This window comes from Vigna angularis, chromosome 2, assembly GCF_016808095.1.
Source record: "Vigna angularis cultivar LongXiaoDou No.4 chromosome 2, ASM1680809v1, whole genome shotgun sequence".
Taxonomy (NCBI): Eukaryota; Viridiplantae; Streptophyta; class Magnoliopsida; order Fabales; family Fabaceae; genus Vigna; species Vigna angularis.
Genome location: NC_068971.1, coordinates 32,702,887 through 32,729,052, shown reverse-complemented (window position 1 = coordinate 32,729,052; position 26,166 = coordinate 32,702,887). Strand labels below are relative to the sequence as shown.

The 26,166-nt window shown below is 33.1% G+C and overlaps 2 protein-coding genes across 2 annotated transcripts; both read right to left on the bottom strand.

Moving 5' to 3' along the window:
• Positions 1-5,990: 5,990 nt before the first annotated feature.
• LOC108318772 (ethylene-responsive transcription factor ERF113) lies at positions 5,991-7,812 on the bottom strand. Its single transcript, XM_017556035.2, has 3 exons — positions 7,801-7,812; positions 7,378-7,648; positions 5,991-6,758 (listed from the first exon to the last, which is right to left on the bottom strand). Exons 1-3 carry the CDS (start codon positions 7,810-7,812, stop codon positions 6,148-6,150), a joined length of 894 nt encoding a protein of 297 aa, XP_017411524.2. The 3' UTR covers positions 5,991-6,147.
• Positions 7,813-15,637: 7,825 nt separating this feature from the next.
• Positions 15,638-17,024, bottom strand: LOC108327829 (uncharacterized). Its single transcript, XM_017561546.2, has one exon. It carries the CDS (start codon positions 16,879-16,881, stop codon positions 15,919-15,921), a length of 963 nt encoding a protein of 320 aa, XP_017417035.1. The 5' UTR covers positions 16,882-17,024; the 3' UTR covers positions 15,638-15,918.
• Positions 17,025-26,166: the final 9,142 nt, after the last annotated feature.

Genomic DNA, 26,166 nt, shown 5'->3' with positions numbered 1-26,166 from the left:
AAAATTTTCGACCTCGAAAATTCGACACTTCACAAAAAAAGATGGGGATAAGAATGTTTTACATCATCTTCTAATTCCCAGGTAGAGTCACCTGTTTTTCTATCCCAAACTACTCTCACTAAGTTGATAGTTTTCCTTCTAAGCTCTTTGGTTTTAGTGTCTTCTATACAAACAGGTTGCACTTCTACGGATAGATCCTCTCTGATTTGAATATCTTCCACTTCTAAAATGTGAGAAGGATCATGAACATATTTTCTTAGTTGAGAAACGTGAAATACTGAATGGAGTTTGGCTAACTGAGGAGGTAACGCCATCTCGTAAGCGACTGGCCCAATTCTTCTCAAAATTTGATATGGACCAATGAACTTAGGAGAAAGTTTCTTCGAACGAAGAGCCCTTCCTACTCCTGTAGTTGAAGTCACCCGCAAAAAGACATGATCTCCGACTGCAAACTCCAATGGTCTCCTTCTTTGATCAGCATAGGACTTTTGTCTGCTCTGCGAAGCCTTCATTCTTTCTCGTATCAACTTTACTTTGTCTGTGGTCTGTTGTAGTAATTCAGGTCCTATCAGAGCCTTCTCACCGTCCTGGTACCAGCATAAAGGAGTTCGACATCGTCTTCCATACAGAGCCTCGTAAGGTGCCATTCCAATACTGGCATGAAAGCTATTGTTGTAAGTGAACTCCACCAAAGACAATACCTCATCCCAGACTCCCAAGTGATCCAAAACACATGTCCTCAGCAAGTCCTCAAGTGATTGGATCGTTCTTTCAGATTGCCCATCGGTCTGGGGATGATACGCTGAACTCATCTGCAATCTACTGCCCATCTCACTCTGAAGTGTTTGCCAAAAGCGTGATGTGAATCGCGGATCTCTATCTGATATGATGCTAGAAGGAACGCCGTGTAGTCTCACGATCTCCTTGATATACATTTGTGCCAACTTTGCCATTGACATTCTCAAATTAATCGCCAAGAAATGAGCACTCTTGGTCAATCTATCTACAATCACCCAAATAGCATCATGTCCTTTGACTGTGCGTGGTAAATGGGTAACAAAGTCCATAGCTATGCTATCCCATTTCCACTCAGGTATCTCAAGTTGCTGCAATAGACCTCCAGGTCTCTGATGCTCTACCTTAGCCTTCTGACAGGTTAAACAAGAAGCAACAAATTGCGCTACATCCCTCTTCATACCAGACCACCAAAAAGACTCCTTGAGGTCTTGATACATTTTAGTCATGCCAGGATGCATGCTAAAACGACTCTTATGACCTTCCTCAAGGATTAATCTTATCAACTCTGAATTGCTAGGAACACAGACTCTGCCTCTGAACCTCAGAATGCCATCAGCTCCCAAGGTAAAATCTTTACCTTGCTCAGTCCCAATCAAACTTGCTGACTTTTGAAGCTCAACATCTTTCAACTGCTCTACTTTGACACGCCTCAACAAGTCATTGGACACCACCAAATTACTGCATCTGATACTATCCGCTTCAAATTCCACCTGCAATCTCAAGTCTCTGAAGCTTTCTACCAACTCTAACTCTTTGACCATTAAGACTGAAATATGTACTGACTTCCTGCTCAATGCATCAGCCACCACATTAGCTTTCCCTGGGTGATACAGGAGATCAAAATCAAAATCTTTAAGAAACTCCATCCATCTCCTTTGTCTCATATTAAGCTCCTTCTGATCAAAGAGATACTTTAGGCTCTTATGATCGCTGAATACTTGGAATTGAGCTCCATAGAGATAGTGCCGCCAAATCTTCAAGGAAAATACCACTGCTGCCAATTCCAAATCATGAGTAGGATAGTTCTTCTCATGAATCTTTAATTGTCTTGAAGCGTATGCCACCACTTTTCTTTCTTGCATGAGTACACAACCTAATCCCTGATGAGAAGCATCACAATAAACTTCAAACTTTTTACTTGGTTCAGGGATTACCAAAACCGGTGCACCGGTCCAACATCACGTATCATGTCCTCTAATTGATCAACCATCTCTAAATCAACTTCTTTCTACTTCTACTTGAGACTCAGTTACACTTGGCATGTCTATTAATTCACCATGTCATGTCTACTTTGTGTAGCGCTTTAGGAATCCATCTCAAAGAACATACTCTCGAATAACTTCAGTTGGTAGTTTTCGCTCATTTAAACAATTAACACACGAGAAATATAATCTTCCATTATTGTTTCGAACATTCATCTTTGAAAATTCAAGAAATTGTTACACTCCACTATTATATTAATTTTTTGTGCGCATAAAATTTATCAAACTCCAATTTATTATTATCTATAAAAACCAACACCTTGCTTTTAGGTGGAGCTAAGAAACATATAGTTCAATCTGCAAACTCAATCGTATACTACCAACCACAATACAAACAATTAATCAATAGATTTAGTTTAATACACTTTACTTCAAAGTATTTAAGAGACTACCTCATTTCTAAAGCATCCTACTAATTAGGAATCATACCAATGTCCATTTTTATTTTTCCTATAATTTATTTAGTGATTTTGATCAACACTAAAATTTCATCACCTCTGACATTCGATTCAACGAAAAGAAAAAAAGTGACATACAAAAATATGAACATAAACTTTTGGTTATGGAGGTTACTTTTCAAAAGGCAACATAACTTTGCATTTTATATTTTTCACTTATTTCAAATGGTCAAACAAATTGGTGCTTCACTTGCAACCTTACTGTTTGCATGGACTCAGACCCATTGATCACACAAGCCTCATTATTTTCTCATTTGTTCTAACAAAAAAGGGTAATCACACCATGTAAAGCTCTAATAAATGGAGAATCTCACAATTTTGAATTTTCCTCACAAGAAATTTAATGTAATAATAAATACCACCAAACACAACATCCTCAACAGTCAATACAGGTTCAAAACTTACCTATAACCACAATAAAACCCTGAACACCACAATAAAAAAACACCATGAGCAATAAGATGATCAGCGTTAGTCACCCACCACACCACGACAGCTTGAGCGTGACGGAAGGAGTGCAAACCACCACATCATGACACCTTTGCAACCCTAAACACCATCAGCAAGGCACTGCAACACCAATAACGACAACAAGAGAGCTTTAGTGCAAGAGGAAGGAGAGAATGCACCACAACAACAACAAAATCAGCACAACTATGACAACACCACAACACCAGCACAAGACCAATCTCTATATTGACCACAAAGACGAACGAGAAGCAAAGACAAACGACAAAGATGAACGAGAGACAAATGTGAAGAGAAGAATGGTTGCGAAGCAAACAAAGAAGCACACAAAAATGAAGCGCTGAAGGAAAATGGAGATGAATATTAAACATTTTATATCAGTTATAGGGACTAACCGATATAGAAAGTGTCATCAATATTATATTTTTGTCACCGCGCCAAATTTTATACTAGTTCTAGGTCTAACCGATATAAAAAAGTCATTTTCTATTTTTTATACCAATTATAAGTGCAATGAATATAAAAATCTTTATAATTTATTATAGTCATATCATTGTATCATTTTCTATACTAGTTCTAGATCTAATCAGTATAAAAAAAGCTTTTCATATTTACAATATTGTCATCATACTACTTTTTATATTTAGCAAATTTAAATCGGTATAAAATATCAATATAAAAAACATATTTTTCATTAGTAAAATCATGAAAATCCTTCCCACACGAGGTTTCTCACTCTTACCCTTTGTTCACTTGAATGGATTTGGGGGAGAGTGATTGAGTGGATTTGAGAGGATTTGAAGATAATTTTTGTTGTTGTTTATTTGAGTGGATTTAGAGGTAAGTGAGACTGGATTTGGAAGTAAAGTTTGTGAGAATTAGTGTAGGATTTGATTGACGTGACAGATTAAAAAAAGTTACTTCTAAATTCACTCTCACTTATCTCTAAATACACTCAAATAAACAACAACAAAATTTATCTTCAAATCCTCTCAAATTCATTCAATCATTGTCTCCTAAATCCATTCAAGTGAACAAAGCCTTAAAGAGAACACTTCCTCTTGATCCACGAAGACTAAATTATAGCTAGCTCTGTCCCACCCTTTCTAGAACACCCCACAGATTAAAACGTTGTCAAACCTAATTCCAAATTAAAGAAAAGATAAAATAAATAATTTCATAAGATAATATACTCTTCTTCCGAAATTGATATCCTTCGTTTGGATTATGCTAAAAGCAAGTCGCCAAGAACTTTTAAGGAAACTTTAAAGTTCCATAATAATTTGAAATTTGTGTCCTTGACAGAATAACAGTTGTAGAAATCACACTTCCAAAAATCCTGTTTATTAGAGATAGACATCACACCATTGATTTTGTTGAACAGGCCAAACACCAAGTTTTTCTCCCAAAACAATCATAGCAACATGTGGGATAAAATCGTAACGAGTAATGGAAACTATTAATAAACATGTTCCATAAACTAAATTGAGATAAAAATAATATTCATTCGAAGGCACCAAGTCACTCATCTCAATGTGTTTTCCTTGTATGAATCTGAATTATTTTTTGACCAAAATTAAAGGCTGCTAATTGAAAGGGGCCGTGCATTAATATTTCTCTCAAGGATGTAAAAATAAAAGTAATGCCACGATAATCGGGATTGATATCTTTATCTTTTAATAATTTATTAACTATTACAACTCTTTGAAAAGGAGTCTCATTTTTATTTTATTTTATTGTAAAATTTCACTTTCATCACTTAATTATATCCTGAAGAATTTAAATAAAGTAAATTTTTAAATTTGATTCTTTAAAAAATGAGAAAGTGTGTCAAATGAAAATGTAAAAAAATAGCAGCACGTAATTGACTTAAATTAAATATCTCATAATTAAACATACCCAATTTTTGTTTAATAAACTTTATTATGAAGAGTTAAATCACTTACCTTTGATTAAACTTATAGATTGATTTTATTGTTGACAGAATGCTAATATATATATATATATATATATATATATATATATATATATATATATATATATATATATATATATATATATATATATATATATAATTTGAACTCCATTTAGTAAATACTATTGAATGAAATTAATTTATATGAATCTTACTTTATATGATGCAAGTCATATATACGCAATACTAATATATTGAAAACGGTGTCTGACATGCGTAAAATTTATAAAGAGATTGAGTCACTTTCGTTTTCGACCTTTGAAGTCTTCATTTGCGTATGTTTATTTTTCTTTTAAAATTAATATATATATATATATATATATATATATATATATATATATATATATATATATATATATATATATATATCGTTGAATCAAGCCGAAGGATATATGATGACTGCAAACTATACAAGGAAATTTATGTATAAATAATTATAATATTTACGAGTCTAAATATGAAATAAAAAACATTGTATATATTTTAATATATACCTTCTCACATATCATTTCAATTGGTTTTCTAAAAAAAGCTTATTGATATCATATATATGTAGTCAATCATTATATATGTAGTTTTCTAAAAACTACATATATTTTAACTATCAATAATGTTTTTGTTCACCAGATAACGGCAGTTTTATAATGATAATCCATATATAATCGTAAAGATATGAGAAATTAATTTAAACGACAGATATTAATAACTAATGATATTAATGTTTTTATTTTCTCTATAATTTCAGTATTAATACTTTATCCATTAATTTTATAACCATTAGCCTAGAAAGGAAGAGAAATATATGGTTTGGAAATCATACAGTATACTTTTGTATTTATTTCTTCTTTAGGTGTCAATTTATATGTCAAAATAAACAGAAAAGTAATGTTGTATAAATTATTATATAAGTATATCATATCTAATAAAAAAACTTAAAAACCGAGTTTTATAATGGAAATAGTTATATATATATTTATATGGTCACAAACATGATAATAATTATGCTTGTAACCTTAAAAACACAGAATATAAGAAACATATATACGACTCTTTTACTGACACTTGTGATGTGAAAATGTGGGTTTACCTGAAGCGAAAAAACCATTATTTGAAATATGAAACCACTAGACAGAAAAGGTATCTAGGTTTTCAACACACAGCATAGTACTTACACTTAACATTGTGTTCAATTCTTGCCGTGAAAATCAGTCCCTCTAGAAAAGCAAGAACCATAATACTCTCCCTCCTTGGAGTCACCGGCGTCACCTCCAATCTGTTGATCAGACTCGGTCACAACAGAAGTGGACGAGAAAGAGAACATAGTTGAAGAACTGGAACCATGGAAAGACTCAGTGGGATTATGATGATGGTGAAGGCCTGAAGCAACACGTTGTAGATCATCATCATCTCTACTCCAAAGAAGCTGTGCGTACTGCATTAGATTTGGAAACGCTTCTTCCTGTGATGGTGATAACAAGGGTTGTGGCTGATAAACTGGTGGTGAAGGTGTTGGTGTAAGAGGTGAAGAAAAAGAAGCATAACTGTTATTGGTGTTAATGTTTATGTTTTGAGTAGAAGGTGAAGGTGGTATTGAAGCAAGAAGAACGTGTTCTGGGAAATTGAGCTTTGCTTTGGATCCTTTAAACTTCAAAGCAGCAGCATCATAAGCAGCAGCTGCAGCCTCTGCCGTGTCAAAAGTGCCAAGCCACACTCTAGCAGCCTTTTTAGGGTCACGGATTTCGGCAGCCCATTTCCCCCATGGTCTCTGTCGAACTCCACGATAGTGTCTTTTTCTCCCTTTCAATTATTGCACAAAGCAGCAACAACAATATCAATCACAACAACGCTTTGGTTAGGCACACAGTTTTGGTTTGGTCCAATTTGTCATCAACTATAGCCACCCTAAGAAATTAAAGTACCAATGGAAAATATTGCTCACTGAAAATACCTAACTTCTTGTCCCCACAATCAACATCATTATAACAAGATAGACACCAACCTTGTATAATAACATTCAAGGGATCAAGATCGATAGATAAAGGGAGTGTTAGAGTGTCATTTCAACTGGTTTATCTTTGCAAGTTTAAAACACATATTTTACATGTGCATCAAACCAACAACCTTTTTAGAGAAACAGAAGACATGTCCCCATTTGATTTTTCCTTTTTTCAATTCAGATTTGGAAATTGCACTCATGCTAGTGATGAAAAAAAAATCATAAATATCTTGAAACCCCATTTAAATAAGTAGATCTCTGTTAGAATCTAGTTCTATATAAATATGTCTGGAGTTGAAAAAGGAGAAAAGAAAGTGATCCTGGTGAAATCTTTGACAAATAGGGTTGCATAGTATGACATAGATGAATATATAAATTGAAAAATATAAAGTTAGTGCATGAACCTGGGAAATTTTGTACCTTGATTTAAAGGGTGCTGAGATGGGTCCTGTGTCTCAATCAAGGTAGAAGTGGGTATTTGGGCATATTGTGGAACTGGTGTGGAAGGGGTGCCATCATCAGCAGTATTGATTGGTTGTTGAAGAAAGGGGAATGAAGAAGCTTCTTCCCCTTGTTGGCTAGGGAAGTTGAAACCTTCCCTATTCTCCCTTGATGCATGATCAGAAGGGAGAGGCCTCTTTCCATGCCTTCGATCCACCTTGTTCAACTCTATGAAAGGTTCTTCTGTAGTCTTTTATCTATCAACACACTAAATTCATTAACCTCTTTTCTCACTCTTGCTGAGAACCTTGCAGCTATATGCCTTCTTATAAAGCAGATCTATAATTTCTTATAGAGAAGAGAGATGGAATATGAATGAAACCAATATCAAAAGAAGGATACTCTTGCCCCCATCATCTTTTAAATATCAAAGAGGAGTTAAAAAGAACGAATATTTACTAGAAGGGAAAAAGCAAAAGATAACAACCTTGCTTGTTACTTTGAGATAGGGTTTATTTCTCCATTGGAAATATGAGAGAGAAAAAGAGCTGGTGAGTTTTGTTAGTTCAAAGAAGGAAGAGCAATTAGGTTCCTTTGTTTTATTTTTTTGGTTTTCGTATTTCAAAATCTTTATTTCGATGTAATCCATATTTACAATTTGTTGTTTTCACAATTACATAGATTGAAGTTAATTTACAGCTAAAAATGTAATTATATATTAAATTTTAGTCATTCATTTAGCTTTTCTAATGTTTTATATTTTTTAAAAATTTACATATAGTAAAAGTTCTGAACTTAACAGAAAATAACCGAAAAATATTAAAAAATATCGTAAATAAAAAGTAGATACAAGAAGGCAAAAATAAACACTAATTGATGCATGTCTAACGTGAGTTCAACTTTGGAAAAAAAGTCGACAAAAAAACCTAAAAATTATCTACATTAGTTAGCATGGAACGCTAATTTGATTAAAACAAAACATGAGAGCATTTAGACGCATAGATGATTTTGTCTTTACATTCCTTTGTTTCGTTCTTTTACTCTTTCACTCTCTCTTCTTTTTGCAAGTGGATGTTCTGATAAAGCTTGAGAACATCTTTCTTTTATTGAGCTCTTCTCTTTATTTGAGGAATTTTGATTTAATAGCTCAAAAAGATTTCCTTGCTCAATGGATGATGAGATATCTTTATATCTTCAAAGTTTCTCTCTTCTTCATCATCTTCTTCTTGATTCTCCTTGTCTTTTATTTATAAACCTTGATGATATAGTAATTATAACGATGTTTGCCTTGAGATTTGATAATATGACCATTTGCCAAAGGTTGTTTTGATATATGGTCTTTTTTGGCTATTGGTATAGATGTCTATCATAGGATGAAGTCTTTTGTTAGAACAAACGTGTTTTTTGGAGCTCTTATCCACAACAGTTGACTTATCTTTTTGGCATGACTTTTGATAATCTGATCAGCCTTCTTTTGTCTTTTTTCTTTCAACATTCATTTTGTATACTTATAAGATGAGATAAATGAACGTTTATAGAAATTGTCCTGCATAAGATAGAAGCATGTATAACAAGTATGTCCTATTTTTATTTACTTTAGTGTATTAAATGGTTTCATCATTTTATTTAGGTTTTTGTGTTTTCTAATGTTTTTATGTTTATGAGATTAGTTGGTGTTGTATAGTTTGTATGAGACTTATTGGTTGGTGTTTTACTTTTGATTTTATGATTTGTTTTGACATAGGTATTATGTCACTATTTTCTAGAGGAAGGTCATTCGGTGAATGTCTTTCTTGTTACCTACTACTAATTGGATTGGATTTGTTGTTTTTGGGCATTAAGCATTTAATGTCACTAAATGCTTGTTCAAAACAAAAAGGTGTTTTTTTCATTTCCTACTGTTAGGTAGCTTTTAACAATTAAGCTTTTTTTCTAAAGATATCAAATTTTGTATAAAGACTTCATTGTTGGACAAAGTATTGTTTAAGCTCATGGTATTATTTAGCCTAGTAAAGTCTTCTTTTATTTTTGTCTTTTCTTAGACAGATAGTGTTTAGCTTGTTTCAAGTTTTCTTTTATATTTTAATCTTTAAATCTTTTAGTTAGTTTTTTCAGAGACATCATCTTAACTTATTTTGATTTTGAGAGTTAAGTTGAATACCTTTGACAAATCAATAAGAAAAGCTTACATAAACCTATTGTGACAAATATGCTTAAGGATTTCTATTCATAAAGTGTTGAATAGAAAAACATTTTACAAAAGTATCGTCTAAGAAATATGTGCATAAAAATAAGATGGGTTCTCAAACTCTGTAATTGAAACATCTTTCTTGATAATCATAAAGCTTAATGTTGTACATCTAAAAATAATGTTATAAACGAAAGTGTCTTATGAAGAATATCGTCGAATGAAAAACAAATTCTACATATAAAACAGTTTTTCATTCATAAGTGTCTAACATTCCACATTGTGTAGTGTCAATATGTTATAAATCGTCTAACATTTATTGAACGTTATATTTGAACAATGCATTAATTACTGACAAGACATGTGACAAAATATTTTGACAAACAAAATAAGATAAAAACGTTCAAAAATTTTAATGTCATTGAGTGCATGTACTATAAAGTGTTATTTTGCTTGTATACTTTTTTCTAGTTATCTATGTAGAATAGGAATACACAAAGAGTTGATCAAAACATCTACACACATTTGATAAAGACGTTGAGAGAAGTGAAGAACATTATAGAAATATTTATTTTAAAGACTTCTACTCCAACAAATCGTACAAGCTGTTCTTCAATGTAAACTCTAATAAAATATTGTACATCTAATAATCACTATGCTACATGTAACATTCATATTCCTTATGCATATATATATATATATATATATATATATATATATATATATATATATATATATATATATGATGAAAATTAAATTGAACTTTATATTTACCTGTAATGTTGTTACGCTTCTTTCAAGCTCAGATGTATTGTAGCTTTCTTACTCTTGATCTCTATGATGATTGCTTGTTAGACAAAATTCTGATATGCATACATAATAACAGTAAAAACATTAGACTCAGTTTGGTATATTTATTTTACACTCCTTTAATTTTTATACATACGTCAAAGTACATTGAAAAGGAAAAGTGTCTGCAAGAGATTATTGGCCTAAACATAATTAACTTCTGCACTCAACTAACACATTTAATTGGTTGGATAAAATTCACTCTGTTATATCCAAATATATATATATATATATATATATATATATATATATATATATAATATATATGACTATCAAACATTTGTTTTCTTTATTACAATTGGAACAATTGTTCTCCATGAAATTATCTAAATACAGTGAAATAACACAAAAAAGTCAATTTTTGTATCATGCATTAATTTCAGTTAAAAGTTTAGCCATCAAATTATAATTCCACTCTATAAATTTAGCAGTGATGGGTTTGATGATAGTATAATTTGTAATTCTCAAAGAATGTAGCATACACAACAAATCACCTTTCTACTAAACAAGTATATTATTCATATTTAGCAATAAAAAAACGATACCAAATTTAATGTGCAAGACAAGGGTAGGGTATGGATCAAGGAGTATTTTTTTATTTTACATTAAAAACAAGTACTTAAACTCATGAAAATTCAAAACTTTTTTAACTTAACAGCCTTTTTAGTAAAATTTATGAATAAAATTCTACTCGACAAACTAGTATGAAATTAAAATAATTAGAATAAACAATCTATCAAATGACGGAACTATAATCGTCATCTTGAGTAATAAATTTATTACTTTCAAAATAATTATTTTAAAAATTATACAAGTATTTAAAAAATTACTTTCACAAAAAACAAGATATTATATTTTAAAATGTTTCTTTTACTTTACTTAAATACCATTTTTTTATATTTTAAAAATTAATTTTTATCTTTTTCTTCTTATAAGTATTTTTACAATTATATATAACATTAATAATTATCATTTTATATTAATTTTATAACTATGGACATTTTGTTAAAATTCAATTTTTACTAATTAAACATTTTTTTATCTGTTACATCGGTTAAATTCTGTACTAATTTTAACAAATTTATTTTTAAATTCACTTTCATTCATCTTCAAATCTCCCAAAAAATATAATAATCAATTTATTCTTAAATCTCCTCAAATTCATTCGGAGAATAAATTTGCACATCAAACCCTAATTTCTGACGTACTTATATTCATTCTCAAATTGCGTTTAAAATTTAAAATCAGACTAAAAATAATTAAAGACTCAACCCAATTAACTTCTCTTAATAAGTGTATTGTTCATGTGGGTTTGCGAGCGATGAAATGAAGCGAAATGGTTATTCGTTTTGAGCGAAGACGGATTTACGAAGATTTGCAGGATGTATGCTTTTTCCTTATCTTGCTCAATTGCTCGGATTTGAGCTGATTTGATGTAAAAACTCGACTTTACCCTCGTATTTTTGTGAGTTCTTTCTTCTTTTGCAGGTTGGAGATGGAGAAGAATAGAAGTTGAAAATAAAGATTAGAGGTTGAAGATGAAGAACATGAAGAAGAGATAGCGAGGTTCAATACGCAAAGAAGAAGAATTCACACATGGATCGATTTCAACTTACACAGTATTTGATTCCACTCATAGAACAAATATAATTGTTGGGTGTATTCGATTCCACTTTAGATGGACTCAGTTCCAAAGCTTAATAGAAATACAAGTTAATGGTGTATTCGGTTCCAATTGTTGTTGTATTTAATTCCAATACATTGAAACATTCAAATTGATCTTGTATTCGGTTCCTCATGTCCTCGATTTAGTTCCACCATTGTAAAATGCTTTGGAGAGGGTTGGATCCGATTCCAACCACGCTGCAGAAGACCTTGCATCCTCACCCTTTTTCTTTCCTTTTTATTTTTCCTTCATTATTTCTAATACTTTTGTTCCAGCTAGCAACAAAAATTATAATACAGCAAAATATCACAACAAAAACATAACAGATAACTTAGCTAACAGTTAAAACTCCTTCTTTTGTAAATTAATTAAAACATAATTCATTTTTCCTTTAAACTCTTAAATACCTTCACAATTAAAGCATTTGTTAATAAGGTATCTTCAATACATGTATATGGATGTAGACTTCTCAACCGAACTAGCAAGACAATTTTTTTTTTTCGAATTAAAAGTAGTAAATCTCAAATATAATACAATAGAATTTATAACATTTATCTAAGTATTAATAATTAAAATTTTAATTTTAGATAATTAAATATTATTTTTTATTTTAGTCTTTTATTTTACTAAATTATAATTTTTTTTATATTTTTAAAATTAATTTTACTTATTAATTTTAATTTCTCTTTATAAACATTTTTACAATTAAATATAACATTAACAATTATCATTTTATATTACTTTAATAACTAAGGACATTTTGGTAATCTTTAATTTTTACCCATTAAACAAATTTTTTTATTCTGTCACATCAATCAAATCTTACACTAATTCTCATAAACTTTACTTCCAAATTTATTTTTAATTACCTTTAAATCCACTCAAACAAACAACACAAAATTTACGTTCAAATTCCTTCAAATTCATTCAATCACTCTCTCCAAATCATCTCTTCCAAATATCCTCAAGTGAACAAACCATTAGACAGCTAAATAAGTCATTGTTTGCTGTCCAAATTCACTATACACACATACGATAATTATGTGAGACATGCATGCAAAAATTTTCAAAGCTTGTAAGTGCTTGTTGTAAAAGTTTGTCTGGTAGACAACTGAATATTTATTTTATTTTATTTTTGTAAATTTTCCAATTCCAAAAGTTTGAGCTTTAGTATAAAATGTGATCATTTCTCATATCCTCTCTTTAATAATTTTGCACGTAAATAACTAATGAATTTTTGGTATATTGTCAAGTGACATAATCCTTGTAAAATAGTTTTCTTTGATTTGCATTCTTCCAAAAATTGAAATGTTTAAGTTGTTCTCTAATAATTATTTGAAAATAGACAAATAACATATTTTACAAATCTTATTTTTTTAAAAAGATGTTAGTTATTAACATTATATCTTAATACTAATAAACACAACTTTAAATTATTACATTTTTTTGTTTAATACAAATAATTATCCATTGTCAAAACCAGGGATGAAAATGAGTGACCTGTAATTTTATAAGGAATCAACAAATTATTTTTTACAGGGCTTAGCCACATATCTTAACCTATATTCTCTTTTAAACAGGATACGAAGCACTCCTTTACAATGATTGTTGAGCGACTAGAATCATGCGCGGATCAAGGCAACGGACCAGAAAGGGATACAAAGAAGTCCATATGCTGGAGCTAAACTCGTAGGGGATGGTATAACATCATTCTCAGATTTTTCGTGAGTCCTCCTAAAAGTTTTACCACTTTGTAAAAATTGTTATCCTTTGTCGATTATTCTTGATTCGCTGATTTACTCGGCCAAATGTGTCAGAGACACGCCCTCCTGGTGTCTTATCATATTTAATATTCATGATATTGATTTCTGATTATTGAAGAAATATTTTGAACAAATATGGCAGCTAATGGGATCTCTCTCAATCTAGCTCCTATAGGCTGATTCAACCAAAGGAAAAAAAAATGTCTTTGCATCTACAGTAATAATTATTATTGATGGTAAGTCAGAAAGTTCCCAAAGATGACTCTTCTGGACTCTAGAAGACGTGAAGACTTTCAAATTTGTACAGCACAATGCACAGATGTTATCCACCAGAAAATGATTAACGTCACATTTCCCATCAGAAGGATACCAACAATCTGTTTACACTAACGAAAATCAGAAAGTTGCACAAATAGCAGAAACTGGAAGTGAAGAATCAACAAAATCTCAGTATTGCAAGATTTTATGATCCTGATCCGTGTCACGTCACACCTAATGGAATTGAGATTCAAAAACTTCTAGCTAACTGGTTAAGGTAACGGTGGGTCTGATGCCGAGAGCCCCAGTTGGTAAATGACACTTAATAAGATAGTACTGCTTATGTAAAGGACGATATGCCAGAGGCAGAAATCTTGGCTGCTATAGATAACGGCCATGTTCATTAGAAGCATGCGGCAGGTAAATTTCAAAGTGAATAAGCTCAATCACCCTTTAAAAATACCACTCTCTAATATTAATTAACATTGCAATTTTGTAAATAACAAGGGTAGATGAGTCTGTATTCTTGAAAGAAAATGTGTAGGGTTGTCAAACATGTGGCAACTACAAGAGCAATGGTGAAAAATTCAAAAATAATACTACTAAATGAAAACAACAGTGCCCTCGATGCTGAGTCTGAAAAAGGAGTTCAGGATGCTCTGGATCAAGTTCTGGTAAACGGAACCACAATTATAGTAGCACATAGCTTAACCACTATTAAGGGTGCAGATTGCTGTAGTTAAGAGTGGAATGGTTGAAATGAGAGGAAATCATGAAACATTAATAAACAGGGGTAGTGACTAAGCTTGCATAGTAGCATCGAAGAATAGTGCATAACTTCTATACTTTGTGCCCATTATTTGGTTTCACCTGGAATAAGCCAGAATTTGTTTTCTCTCAGCCAAATTGATTGGAGTTGTATTATGGGTGGGATGTTTAAATTTCACATCCAGTATGAAATATTGAGTGAAGCATTTAAGAGTAGCATGGTCCTCCGTCCTAAACAGCTAACTTGTATGGGAAGGTTCTCCAAGTGCTTGGGTACGTAAAAATATAGTGCTTCATATTCGTTTCATATCAATCTCATTGCAGAGAAGAGGCAATAAATGACTGTTCAACTAAAAACTTGACAAGAGAATCCGCTTTGACGTTCATGGGAGGCAATTAGACGCAAAGATAAACAAAAGAAGATAATTGAAATCAACCAAACAACCCAAAATAATAATCAGCAGAAAAATTCTGTGGCTGCTATATTCAATATGAAAAACAGCAAACAGAAAAATGGCGGGTCTCCCTCATAGAACTTCATTATAATCTCTCTAGTACATACTACATTATATCTAAACAAGTTCACGATGATGACAACCAAGTATAGAATTCCAAACAAAATAAAATAAAAATACGAACATCCAGACTTTAAAGAAATTTGCATCACAGCTACACAGAATTGCATAATTCAATCTGAAGTATTAATTAAGGGCAGGTTGCACTGGTACTAGCCAAACATACGAAACGTAAAACAGCAACAAATCAAGTCAATATAAACCAACCAACTCCTTTATACAAAGATTTGTTCTCCTAACAGAAGAAAACAAGAGAAGACAACAAAATGCACTATAAGAAGAAATAGACACTCTCAGGCATACTCTTTTCAATACATGCTCTCAGGCTTGAAATTTATTCAAAATGCAAAATTTCTATGTCACATGTCATATTAAGTAATATGTATCTTTATCTTGGCTTCATGGTTTCTAATGTGCAACAACTTTCAGAAGAGAGCGTGTTCCTAACATGACTCACTGAGTGGTGAGAGGCATTACCCCATTACCATTGACAGCATGCTCCACAGCAACTCCTTTCTCGTTACCCACATTGTGGCCCTCTTGTCTGCCATCATCATCATCTTCATCAGAGTCCAAAGTGAAGTTTGTCGAGTCCTGCATATTCTGCAATTCAGCACCGAGCGGCGCGTACCGCGTGGGAACAGAGTCAAGGTGGGTTCCTCCTCCGATTCTGGCGCAAACAAGGGAGAAGAAGCCAACAAGAACCACCACTATGAACGCGAGGTGGCAATTGAACTGAAGCGTGGCTATGGCCCTGGCCCGATGATACTCCGGGTGCCCCTTGCACCTCAGCGTGTAGTTCCCTCTGCTCACTCGGTGCAGAGAGCACCCCTGGGCCACCCAGCCCGAGAAGAGGGAGAGGCCCATTTGGAGAAGCCATGTTCCGTGGAGAATCAGGCCCACACCGCGGCCCAGTTTGGGAACACTTGACCGCGGAGATCCCACATCGAGAAGAGTGCAGAAAAGGCAGATTGCGATGGGAACGAGCAAGAGATCGTAGTAACGGTTCTCGACGCCGGTGGGGTCCTTGCGCTGAAGGTAGAAGAGGAGAAACTCTTCGGCGAAAGCGAAGAGGCCAACGAGGCCGTGCAACGGCGAAGGGAGAGAGAAGAGAGGAAGAAGGGAGTAGAAGAGGAAGATGAACGCGATGGGGAGGACTTGCAGCTGAAGCGCGGTGCCGACGGCGTCGTTTGAGTTGTGTGCGCTGAGAAGGGACACTGTGGAGTTGAGGATGAAAAATGAGGAGAGGATTGCGAGGGAGATCGGAAGTAAGAGTTTGTTGGTTGGAGAATTGGACGGAGAAGAGGAAGCGGAAGAGATTGGGGATTGTTTGGATGGGGAAACGTGAATAAGCGCTTCGTGTGCTCCGACAAGAATGAACCCAACGCCTCCCAACGCAAAAGAGAGGAGTTCCATTGATTGAATCGCTTCTCTGCCGCGTCTGCGCCCAAAATTCGATCCCAGAATTATTTGGTTTGGCTTTCGGTCAAACGTCAAATGTGGATGCCGCCAGCTTCCGAAACTTCCCCTGGAAGCTTCCACCAACGCTGCCGGAATTATATATCTCGTATTAAAAAGGAAATAAGAATAAAAATGTATTTTCAGATAATTTTGTTTTCAGATTATTTATTATATCTATTATATTATATTAGTGCAGTGTATTTTTTTAAAAGTAGGGAAAGTAACTCCAACTCTTCACAACTTCTAACTAAGCTAAATATTTGAATATAGTCTAATGTACTTAATTTTTTATATAGAGTTTAATCAGTTCATAATGGTTATGTAATAATTGATATAGAATCAAATACAAATGTTTGTAATGTATAATAGAAAAGAAAATATATGATATATTTGCAATGTACATGTTGCCTAGTTGTGTCTTTATACTATTACGCTGTGTTCGCATGAATAGATTTTACTGTTCATGCGGATTTGCGAGCGAAGATTGAATTTACCTGTGCTGTTCGCTTGAGCTGATAACAAGGGATGAGGCAGGATGGATTTGCGGGATGGAGTCCAATTTCGTCACTCGCATGAATGAAGAGATTTGCGCGGATTGTTATGGAAAAGTTAAATGTGCCCTTCAATTATTACCTAAATTTCAATCCTGGTTTGTTCATAGCATGAAGAAGCACTGGAATGAAGAAGCAGCTGATTCCATGAATTCAGAGCCGAAGAATGCACAGGAGGGTGGCGTAACCGATTACAAGAAATTTGTAATCAGTTACGAAGGACTGAAGTTTTCCTCACACATGTGTAATCGGTTACGCAAAGGTGTAACCGGTTACAGGGCATGCTGCTTTGGTTGAACAAAGATCGCAGGAGCAGCTGGAAGCCATGGACGGTGGTCGTTGTTTAGATGGCACCGTGGAGTAGCTTCTTTTTTCTTCCCTTTCCAATCCACGTTACGTATCAAACAACAAAATCCCCAACCCCTACCCTTTTTCCGTCTAAATATATCATCACCTTCAATGAAAATATCCTTGCTTCTTCAAACTTCTAAAACTATTATCTTTTCTTATAAAATAAATAATTATAGATTTAAATAAATCATTTTGGTATTGTAATGTTAATTTAATTTTAAAAGAAATATAAAATAAAACGTGTGATTTCAAATGATCTGTTGAAACAAAATCACAAGAAATGTTTTTTTTAACACGTCTCTTTAAAACAAAAGGAATAACATCCACAATAATCAAATGATGAAATCAATTCATTTAAATACTTTTCTATATAATTAAAACTAATTATTATAATTGATGAGCAGTTCCAAAAATTGAAAATTGATGTTATAATTAAAACTAATTATTATAATTGATAAGCAGTTCCAAAAATTGAAAATTGATGTTTTAATAGATGTTGTTTGCAAATTACTTCTAAGCATTATAATTCTTTTATTAAATTCATTTTACTTCTAAAAATTATAATTTTTTTAATAAATTCATTTTACTAAATTATAATTTTTTTACTTTTAAAAAATTAATTTTAATTATTATTTTTAACTTTTTACTCTTTATAAACATTTTTACAATTAAATATAACATTAACAAATAACATTTTATATTACTAGGGACATTTTGGTAATCTTTAATTTCTATCAATTAAACCAATTTTTTAAATATGTCACATCAATCAAATCCTACACTAATCCTCACAAACTTTACTTCTAAATCCACTCTCAATTACCCACAAATCCACTCAAAAAAACAACAAAAAAATTACCGTCAAATCCACTTAAATCCATTCAAATCATCTCCCCCAAATCATCTCCCTTAAATCACTCCAAAAGAACAAACCCTTAAAGCTAAAAGAGTAAAATGTGATATTTCATGAAATGGCGCAAAGCAAAACTAAGCTACTTTGTCCAAGTAACTCTTCACAACATTTTCTAAAGATTACATTGTTAGAAATACTGGGAAAATATTAAAAGAAAAATGGTCAAGGAGTGGTCACATTCATCAAGCCATATATACAAAATTAGAGACATTATAAAAGATAACATGCGTCATTTTATTTTCTATGCAAAGCTTATACTTTGTTCTTTGTATCAACTTTATAAGTCGGTATGTAATAACTTTGTAATTTTCAATATGTGAAATAATTCACATATAAAGAAGTTCATATTTATGTATCTTTTTACGGTAAATTTTTCTTACAAGGAGATGAATCTATTAATTTGAAAGGTGTTTGAAGAAGTAAAAATCCAAGGCTAGAGAAAGCTTGTCACATTATCATGGTTTTAGAAAACAAGACAAATCGAAAACCTCACATGTTATAATAATGTTAGATTATTGCAAAAGAAAAAGTTGGAGTGCACCATTCAAAAGTTTAATTGTCAATAACGTTTAAATTCATTTTATTAAGTGCTCCAACGATAAAATATTTAATGACTTTTATTGTCTTTTATTGATTTTATTCTTTCCTAACTCTGTAAATAGAGAGTTTTTTCCCTCATTCCAAAGACACACGAAAAGCAGTCTTCTCTCCTACTCATTTCTTCTTTTCCTCTTCTAAAATTATTCTGGGTTTATTTTATACTCTTTATAGAGATCCTTGCTAGTTCTGAGATCCTCAGAGATATTATGGGAAGTTCTTGTTGTATTCTGGGGGACTTGCGTAATACACCGCGGATAAGTCTTTAAGGACATTGAATCTACACGCCTCAGGAAATATTGCTCGTGATTTTGTCAGCTTTTATACAACAATCTTAAGGACTTATGGCTAACATCAACAACTCAATCCCGGAGGATCAAAACTTTGTTTTCAGAACTCAGACGGTATTTGCGAAACCCATAACTTCCAGAGGCTGCCAAGGTGCTTGCAACAACAATGGCTTATGATCGCATTTGTAAGGACCGCGGATGAAGACGAAGAAAATAAGGTACTTGAGTAAATTTTTGTATATTTTCCCTACAAAGAGAAAAGCACAACCAGGTATTTTCTCGTTTACCAATCTTAAAATTTTAAAATTGTGGAGGTGTAGATAATTTTACTTAATTACTCGAAAAATAAATTTTGGCTTTTCACCTAATGATATTGATAGTATTCTAAATTTGAAAATGGTGATTGTGTCATTATATGTTTGTACGCAATGAGATTGTCGCTAGAACTAAATTGTTTCTAGGATCAAAATTTGAAATGAAAGACATGGGTGAAGCCAATGTGATTTTAGGTATTAGAATCATAAGGAAGGAAGATAGTATATTATTATCCCAAGAACAATATATTGAGAAAACTCTTAAGAAGTTTAGGTTTTATAACCTCAAACCAGTGAGTATCCCTTATGATGTTAATTCTAAATTAATGAAAAATAAAGGAGAATCATTATCTCAGCCTTAGTATGCCTAGATAATTTGGAGCTTAGTGCACTTTATGAGTTTTTCTAGACCTGATATTGCTTATGCAGTAGGTAAATTGAGTAGGTACACTCAATGTCCAAATCAAGAACATTGGGATGCACTTTCTAGGCTTATAAGATACGTAAGAAGTTCAATGGATTACGTCATTGAATATAGTGGATTTCCCGATGTACTAGAAGGGTACAGTGATGTTAACTGGATCTTTGATTCAGATGAGACAAAATTCATTAGTGGTTATGTATTCACACTTGGGGGTGGTGCGATTACATAGAGATCAACTAGACAAACAATTAAGATCAATAATGAAATATGAGTTTTTCGCTCTTGAGATGGCTGATAGTGAGGCTGAGTGGTTGAAAAACTTCTTAGCAAACATTCCACTAGGAACGAAACCAACCCCATTGGTGTCAATACACTGTGATTGCTAATCGGCAATAGCTATAGCTAAAAACAATAATTACAATGGAAAGAATAGAGACACAATTTGGTGAAGTAGCTGCTAAAGAGTGGAACTATTTCCATTGATTATGTGAAGTCAGAACAAAATCTAGCAGATCCTCTGACAAAACTCATGGGAAGACAAATAATATTAGAAGCATCGAGGGGAATGAGACTTAAGTCACTTGCAAACAAACAAGTGATGGTAACCCAACCTTTGTGATTGGAGATCCCATGAATAAGGTTCATATGGGTAAAAACAAGTCACTTGTTAGTTCTGATAGCACTAAATTGATTTTAATCAATTATGTATATTCCTATGGTGTGTGTGAAAATGTTAGAGACTACATTATTGAGAGGCTAAACTTTGTTATTAAAATTCTATGTGGTGAAAGAATTTTAGTTTAAACAAAATTTTTAATGATTTTCATATCCCTTATGGATGGTGTATGATTTGCAGCATACACTTGATGAAATCACCTATATGAGTATCGAGTGGGGCCGCTTGTATGAGATCTTGGCATGATCTCTAGAGCACTCATGAATACTGGCCACGCGCATGGCCTAGTAAGCGCAACACAACGATAACAGCAAGGATTGTAGGGGTGTATTGTGATTGATAAACCTCTAACACACGTCAAGTGTCTTTGGTTTATATAGCTTGTTATACCAACTACACTGTGTGTTAAGTATTTCAATCTAAGACTGGTTCATATAGCTTGTTATATCAGGTCTGATGCATTACATCCTATGAGACCCAAAATAAAAGTTTCTTATTTGTCTTTTAGTATTTGAACTATTTGAGTCAAAGACCTTTTATTTCAACTTTCTTTTGCAATAAGTGGGGGATTGTTGTAATAATGTTAGATTATTGCAAAAGAAAAACGTTGGATTGCAACGTTCAAAACTTTAATTGCCAACAATGTTTACATTCATTTTATTAAGTGCTCCAACGATAAAATATTTAATGACTTTTATTGTCTTTTATTGATTTTATTCTTTCTAGCTCTATAAATAGAGAGTTTTTTCCCATTCCAAAAACACACCAAAAGCAGTTTTCTATCCTTCTTTTTTCTTCTTTTTCTCTTCTAAAATTATTCTGGGTTTATTTTATACTCGTTTTAGAGATCCTTGCTAGTTCTGAGATCCTCAGAGATATTCTGGGAAGTTCCTGTTGTATTCTGGGGGACTTGCACAATACACCGCGGATAAGTCTTTAAGGACAGTGAATCTACACGCCTCAGGAAATACTGCTCGTGATTTTGTCAGCTTTTATACAACATCACCTTTGAATAAAAGTTTCAAAGGATATGTGCAACGAGGATTCCTTAATGAATCTCTTCAAAAATGTTTTAAGATACTCAAATTTTTCTCAAAAAATAAATTCATGTTTAATATTCAATTATAAGTTTATGAGAGAGTTTAGTCTTGTTAACATAAAACTTCAACTAAGAGTTCATAAAACAAGTTTTAAATAATGTGAACATAAAAGAATGCCTAAGTTTGAATACACTTCTAATGATGATACTTAAACTAATTATTACACTTAATGTATCACTAATCTATTATTGACACAAGATTAACTTGCTAATCTTGGCTTATCATGTGAATGATCTTTGGAAGATGAAGTGTCACATGAAATAGCACACAAACATTCCTTAATTCAAAAAAGAAATGTGAAGTGGCTACCAACTTCACATAATTTAAAAGTGATAAGTTAAAGTGGTTACACTATTGTACAACCTTAAAAGTAACATGTTGAAGTTAAAAACTCTTCATGCATCTTTGCTCTTATTCTTCAATTCTTAGAAATTATTTGAAGTTATTGCACAAAAAGTTTAATTAAAGTTCTTCGTCTAAAATTGATTATTTTAAAAGAATTTTTGTAAAAAGTTATTATAAGATATAATCTTTTGCCTTTCCAGAATCTCACCAAGTATTCTCACCACTCTTGGTTATAACGAGTATTAGTATCACTCTTGGTTCTCTAGTCAACACAATTATACTGAGTTTAGCCTCTTCAAGATCTAACCTTAGATAACACGTTTAGATGTTCAACTCTACTTGAGAGAAACAACCAAGTATTTGAGTTCTCTTTTGAACTTACAAAAAAATCACAAATGGATTTTCTATAAGGTGTAGATGATTAACTCTCAACAAGAGAATATGTGTTCTAAGATGTACTGTATGACCACCGGTCAGCCAAAGATCAGGTGGTCGACCCTCCAACAAGGAAATGACCGACCGATATGGAATAGTCAACAATGACAATTAATCCGAGCAATAATAGCTACTAATGGGCAGTTAATAAGAATAATAATCATTGATTGATTATTAATAAGAATAATGTCATTTATTGGTAGTAAATGAGTCAGACCTAATGACAAACTTAATATAATATTTATAAATATATGTCTGACGAGAAAGGCAGGTAATTAACTCTAGTTATTAATCTTTATTACAAGATTATTACGGAAAGTCACTAACTTGAGAGTCGGAGTGTCTTCTACAGGCACCCTTCCCAGTGGCTAGGACAAGGAGAAGAGAAAGAACAACGTAACCTAGAGGATGGAGCGGACAACTTTGAATGCTTTGAGTTAGGGGTCTCAACCCTACCGAAACATTTTGGCGTCCACCGTGGGGCCCGAGCGGCATCCCCTGTAATCACGAGGAATCATATGAGCGCTTGGTCTTGGCATCGTTGCTTCAGTTATAAAAAATTCATCACCTGCACATTCTTATTCACGTACTATTTATCACTAAGTGTAAGGCTATAAAAAATTGTTTTACAAAAGCTAATATAAAAACATTCTTAGTCTTGTATTATTTATCACTAAGTGCAAGGTTATAAAAAATTGTTTTTACAAAAGCCGATATAAGAACAGATAAGTCCAAAACTCTATATTTGTGCTCAAAATATGGATAAACTTTTTTTTTATATATATATTTCAAGGGGATAAAATGAATCCCTTTCTTTTTGCTTTTGAGATTTAGATTGCTTTATTATCCTTAACTACAGTTGCAAGGAATTATCAGAACATTTTTAATTCACAACAAGCCGGAGAAGGAGCGAAAAATACGGACGCATGGGTGGCATGGGATGCAGTGCAGAACTCATTGTTAACCAATACAAGATGAGGAGCAAAACCAAGAGCTACAACCTGGACGACATGGGATGTATTGTGGAACTCATTTTCGTTGACCTGGCTAAGGACTTTCTCAAAGCCAACCCTAACTCATATGCCCTGGTGCCCAACATGGACAACATAACTCTCAATTGGTACTTCGACAACGATTAATCCATGCTCCTCTACAACTGCATTTTTTGAATAGGCGGCACAGTCGTCCTCCTCTCCATCTACCAAATAACCTTTATGTTCGAGTGCAAAAAAATTAAAAAAAATGATAAATTAATTGATGAACTGACCACTTACTGTCCTCATGAAAAAGAGGGTATTTTAAATTCTACAATGAATGCTGAAAGATTTTCAATGCACTTCAGAGGGAATGCTTTCTTATTTGTCTCCATTCTAATGTAAACATGGTCATCTCTGCATTAACTAGAAGCGATAAAATTGTACTCTTTGACTTGTGTATTTTGAGGCTACTTTTCAGGTTCATATCTACAGATGGAATATTCATACACGATAAGGGATATCTTAAAACAATTTACATAGTCCATCTAAGACTTGAGTACAGGAAAGACTCCGTGATTGGAGTCCTTCACTAGAAGCACCCTCCGTGAATGGGGTCTTCAAATGGTTGTGACCATTTGGTCTCAACGCATCCTAATGCAATTATCTAAACATGGACATGCTCCAATGTTAATTGCTCGAAAATGTGTTAGTCTTCCTATCTCATGGTTTTAGGTCATTCATGGTAGACCATTTTTCTTTTGTGCAGGATATAGCTCAGACATACCTTGGTCTTTCTCCCGCTCGGTCACAAGCATTAATCGTTAATATCTCGGCCATGACACATCCTAATATGGATTTATCATTTTTGTCTTCAAACGTTCAACCTAGGATCGAACGGTCTCGCTAGCCCAGTCGTTCGGCCTTATAACAAAATACACTAATATTAATTGTTTAAGTCATAAATGTGTTAGTCTGATTGTCTAACTTTTTTTTGATGGTTTAAATTCGAATTATTATTCTTTAGTGTAGAGGACAAGACTCTGCATACAAACCACTTGGCCAATTGGAGCTCACTGCTCGGTGAGGAAAGTTATTTGTGAACTCTCACCCAAGTATTTTCGACCTAGGGAACGGTTTTTAGCTCCTAAAGTCTGTCGTTTGGTGAGGAACGCTTCTGTAGCTCTCACCTGAGTCTTTCTAACTTAGGGAACACTTACGTATCTCCTAGAGTCCACTGCTCGGTGAGGAATGTTTTCGTAGCTCTCACCTGAGTCTTTTTGACCTAATGCTTCCATAGCTCCTAGAGTCCGCAACTCGGTGAGGAACGCTTCTGTAGCTCTCAGGTAAGCCTCTTCGACCTATGGAAGGTTTTCGTAACTCCTAGCGTTCGCTGCTCAGAGCAGAGAGGAACGAAGATTTAAAGTGCATCGAAAATAGACTCCTTAATACAACGTGAGGGGCCTATCTTAAGCTCATAATAATCCCTACACACCTCTTCCAAATAGCTTGCTTGGGCTTGGAGGGCTTCTGTACTGTATGACCACCGGTCAGCCAAAGATTAGGCGGTCGACCCTTCAACAAGGAAATGACCGACCGATTTGGAATAGTCAATAATGACAAGTAATCTGAGCAATACTAGCTATTAATGGACAGTTAATGAGAATAATAGTCATTGATTGATAATTAATAGGAATAATGTCATTTATTGGTAGTAAATGAGTCAGACCTAATGGTAAGCTCAATATAATATCTATAAATATATGTCTGACGAAAACGGCAGGTAATTAACTCTAATTACTAATCTTTATTACAAGATTATTATGCAAAGTCATTGACTTGTGCGTCAGAGTGTCTTCTGCAGACACCCTCCCCCGCGGCTAGGACAAGGAAAGAAGAGAGAACAACATGGCCTAGAGGATGGAGTGAACAACTTTGAATGCTTTGAGTTAGGGATCTCAACCCGACCGAAACATAAGACAATATAATATGTGACACTTGAATGTGTTTCTCTCTTTCACTAAGATTTCTCTCTCAAAGAATATTGAGCTTTAGACGATATAGGAACACTTTGAGCTTTTCTCTCTTTTTACGTTTCTATTCTTTGCATGTTATCTTTCTTGCACTTTTCATCAACAACTTTTCTTCAAGCTTTCTTCTATATATAGCTTCTCTTAAAATATGACTGTTACACAAAAAGGTTGACTTCATAAGAGTAGGTAACGTTTAGATGTGAAGTCTGACTTTAGTCTACTTTGTAGGATTCATAT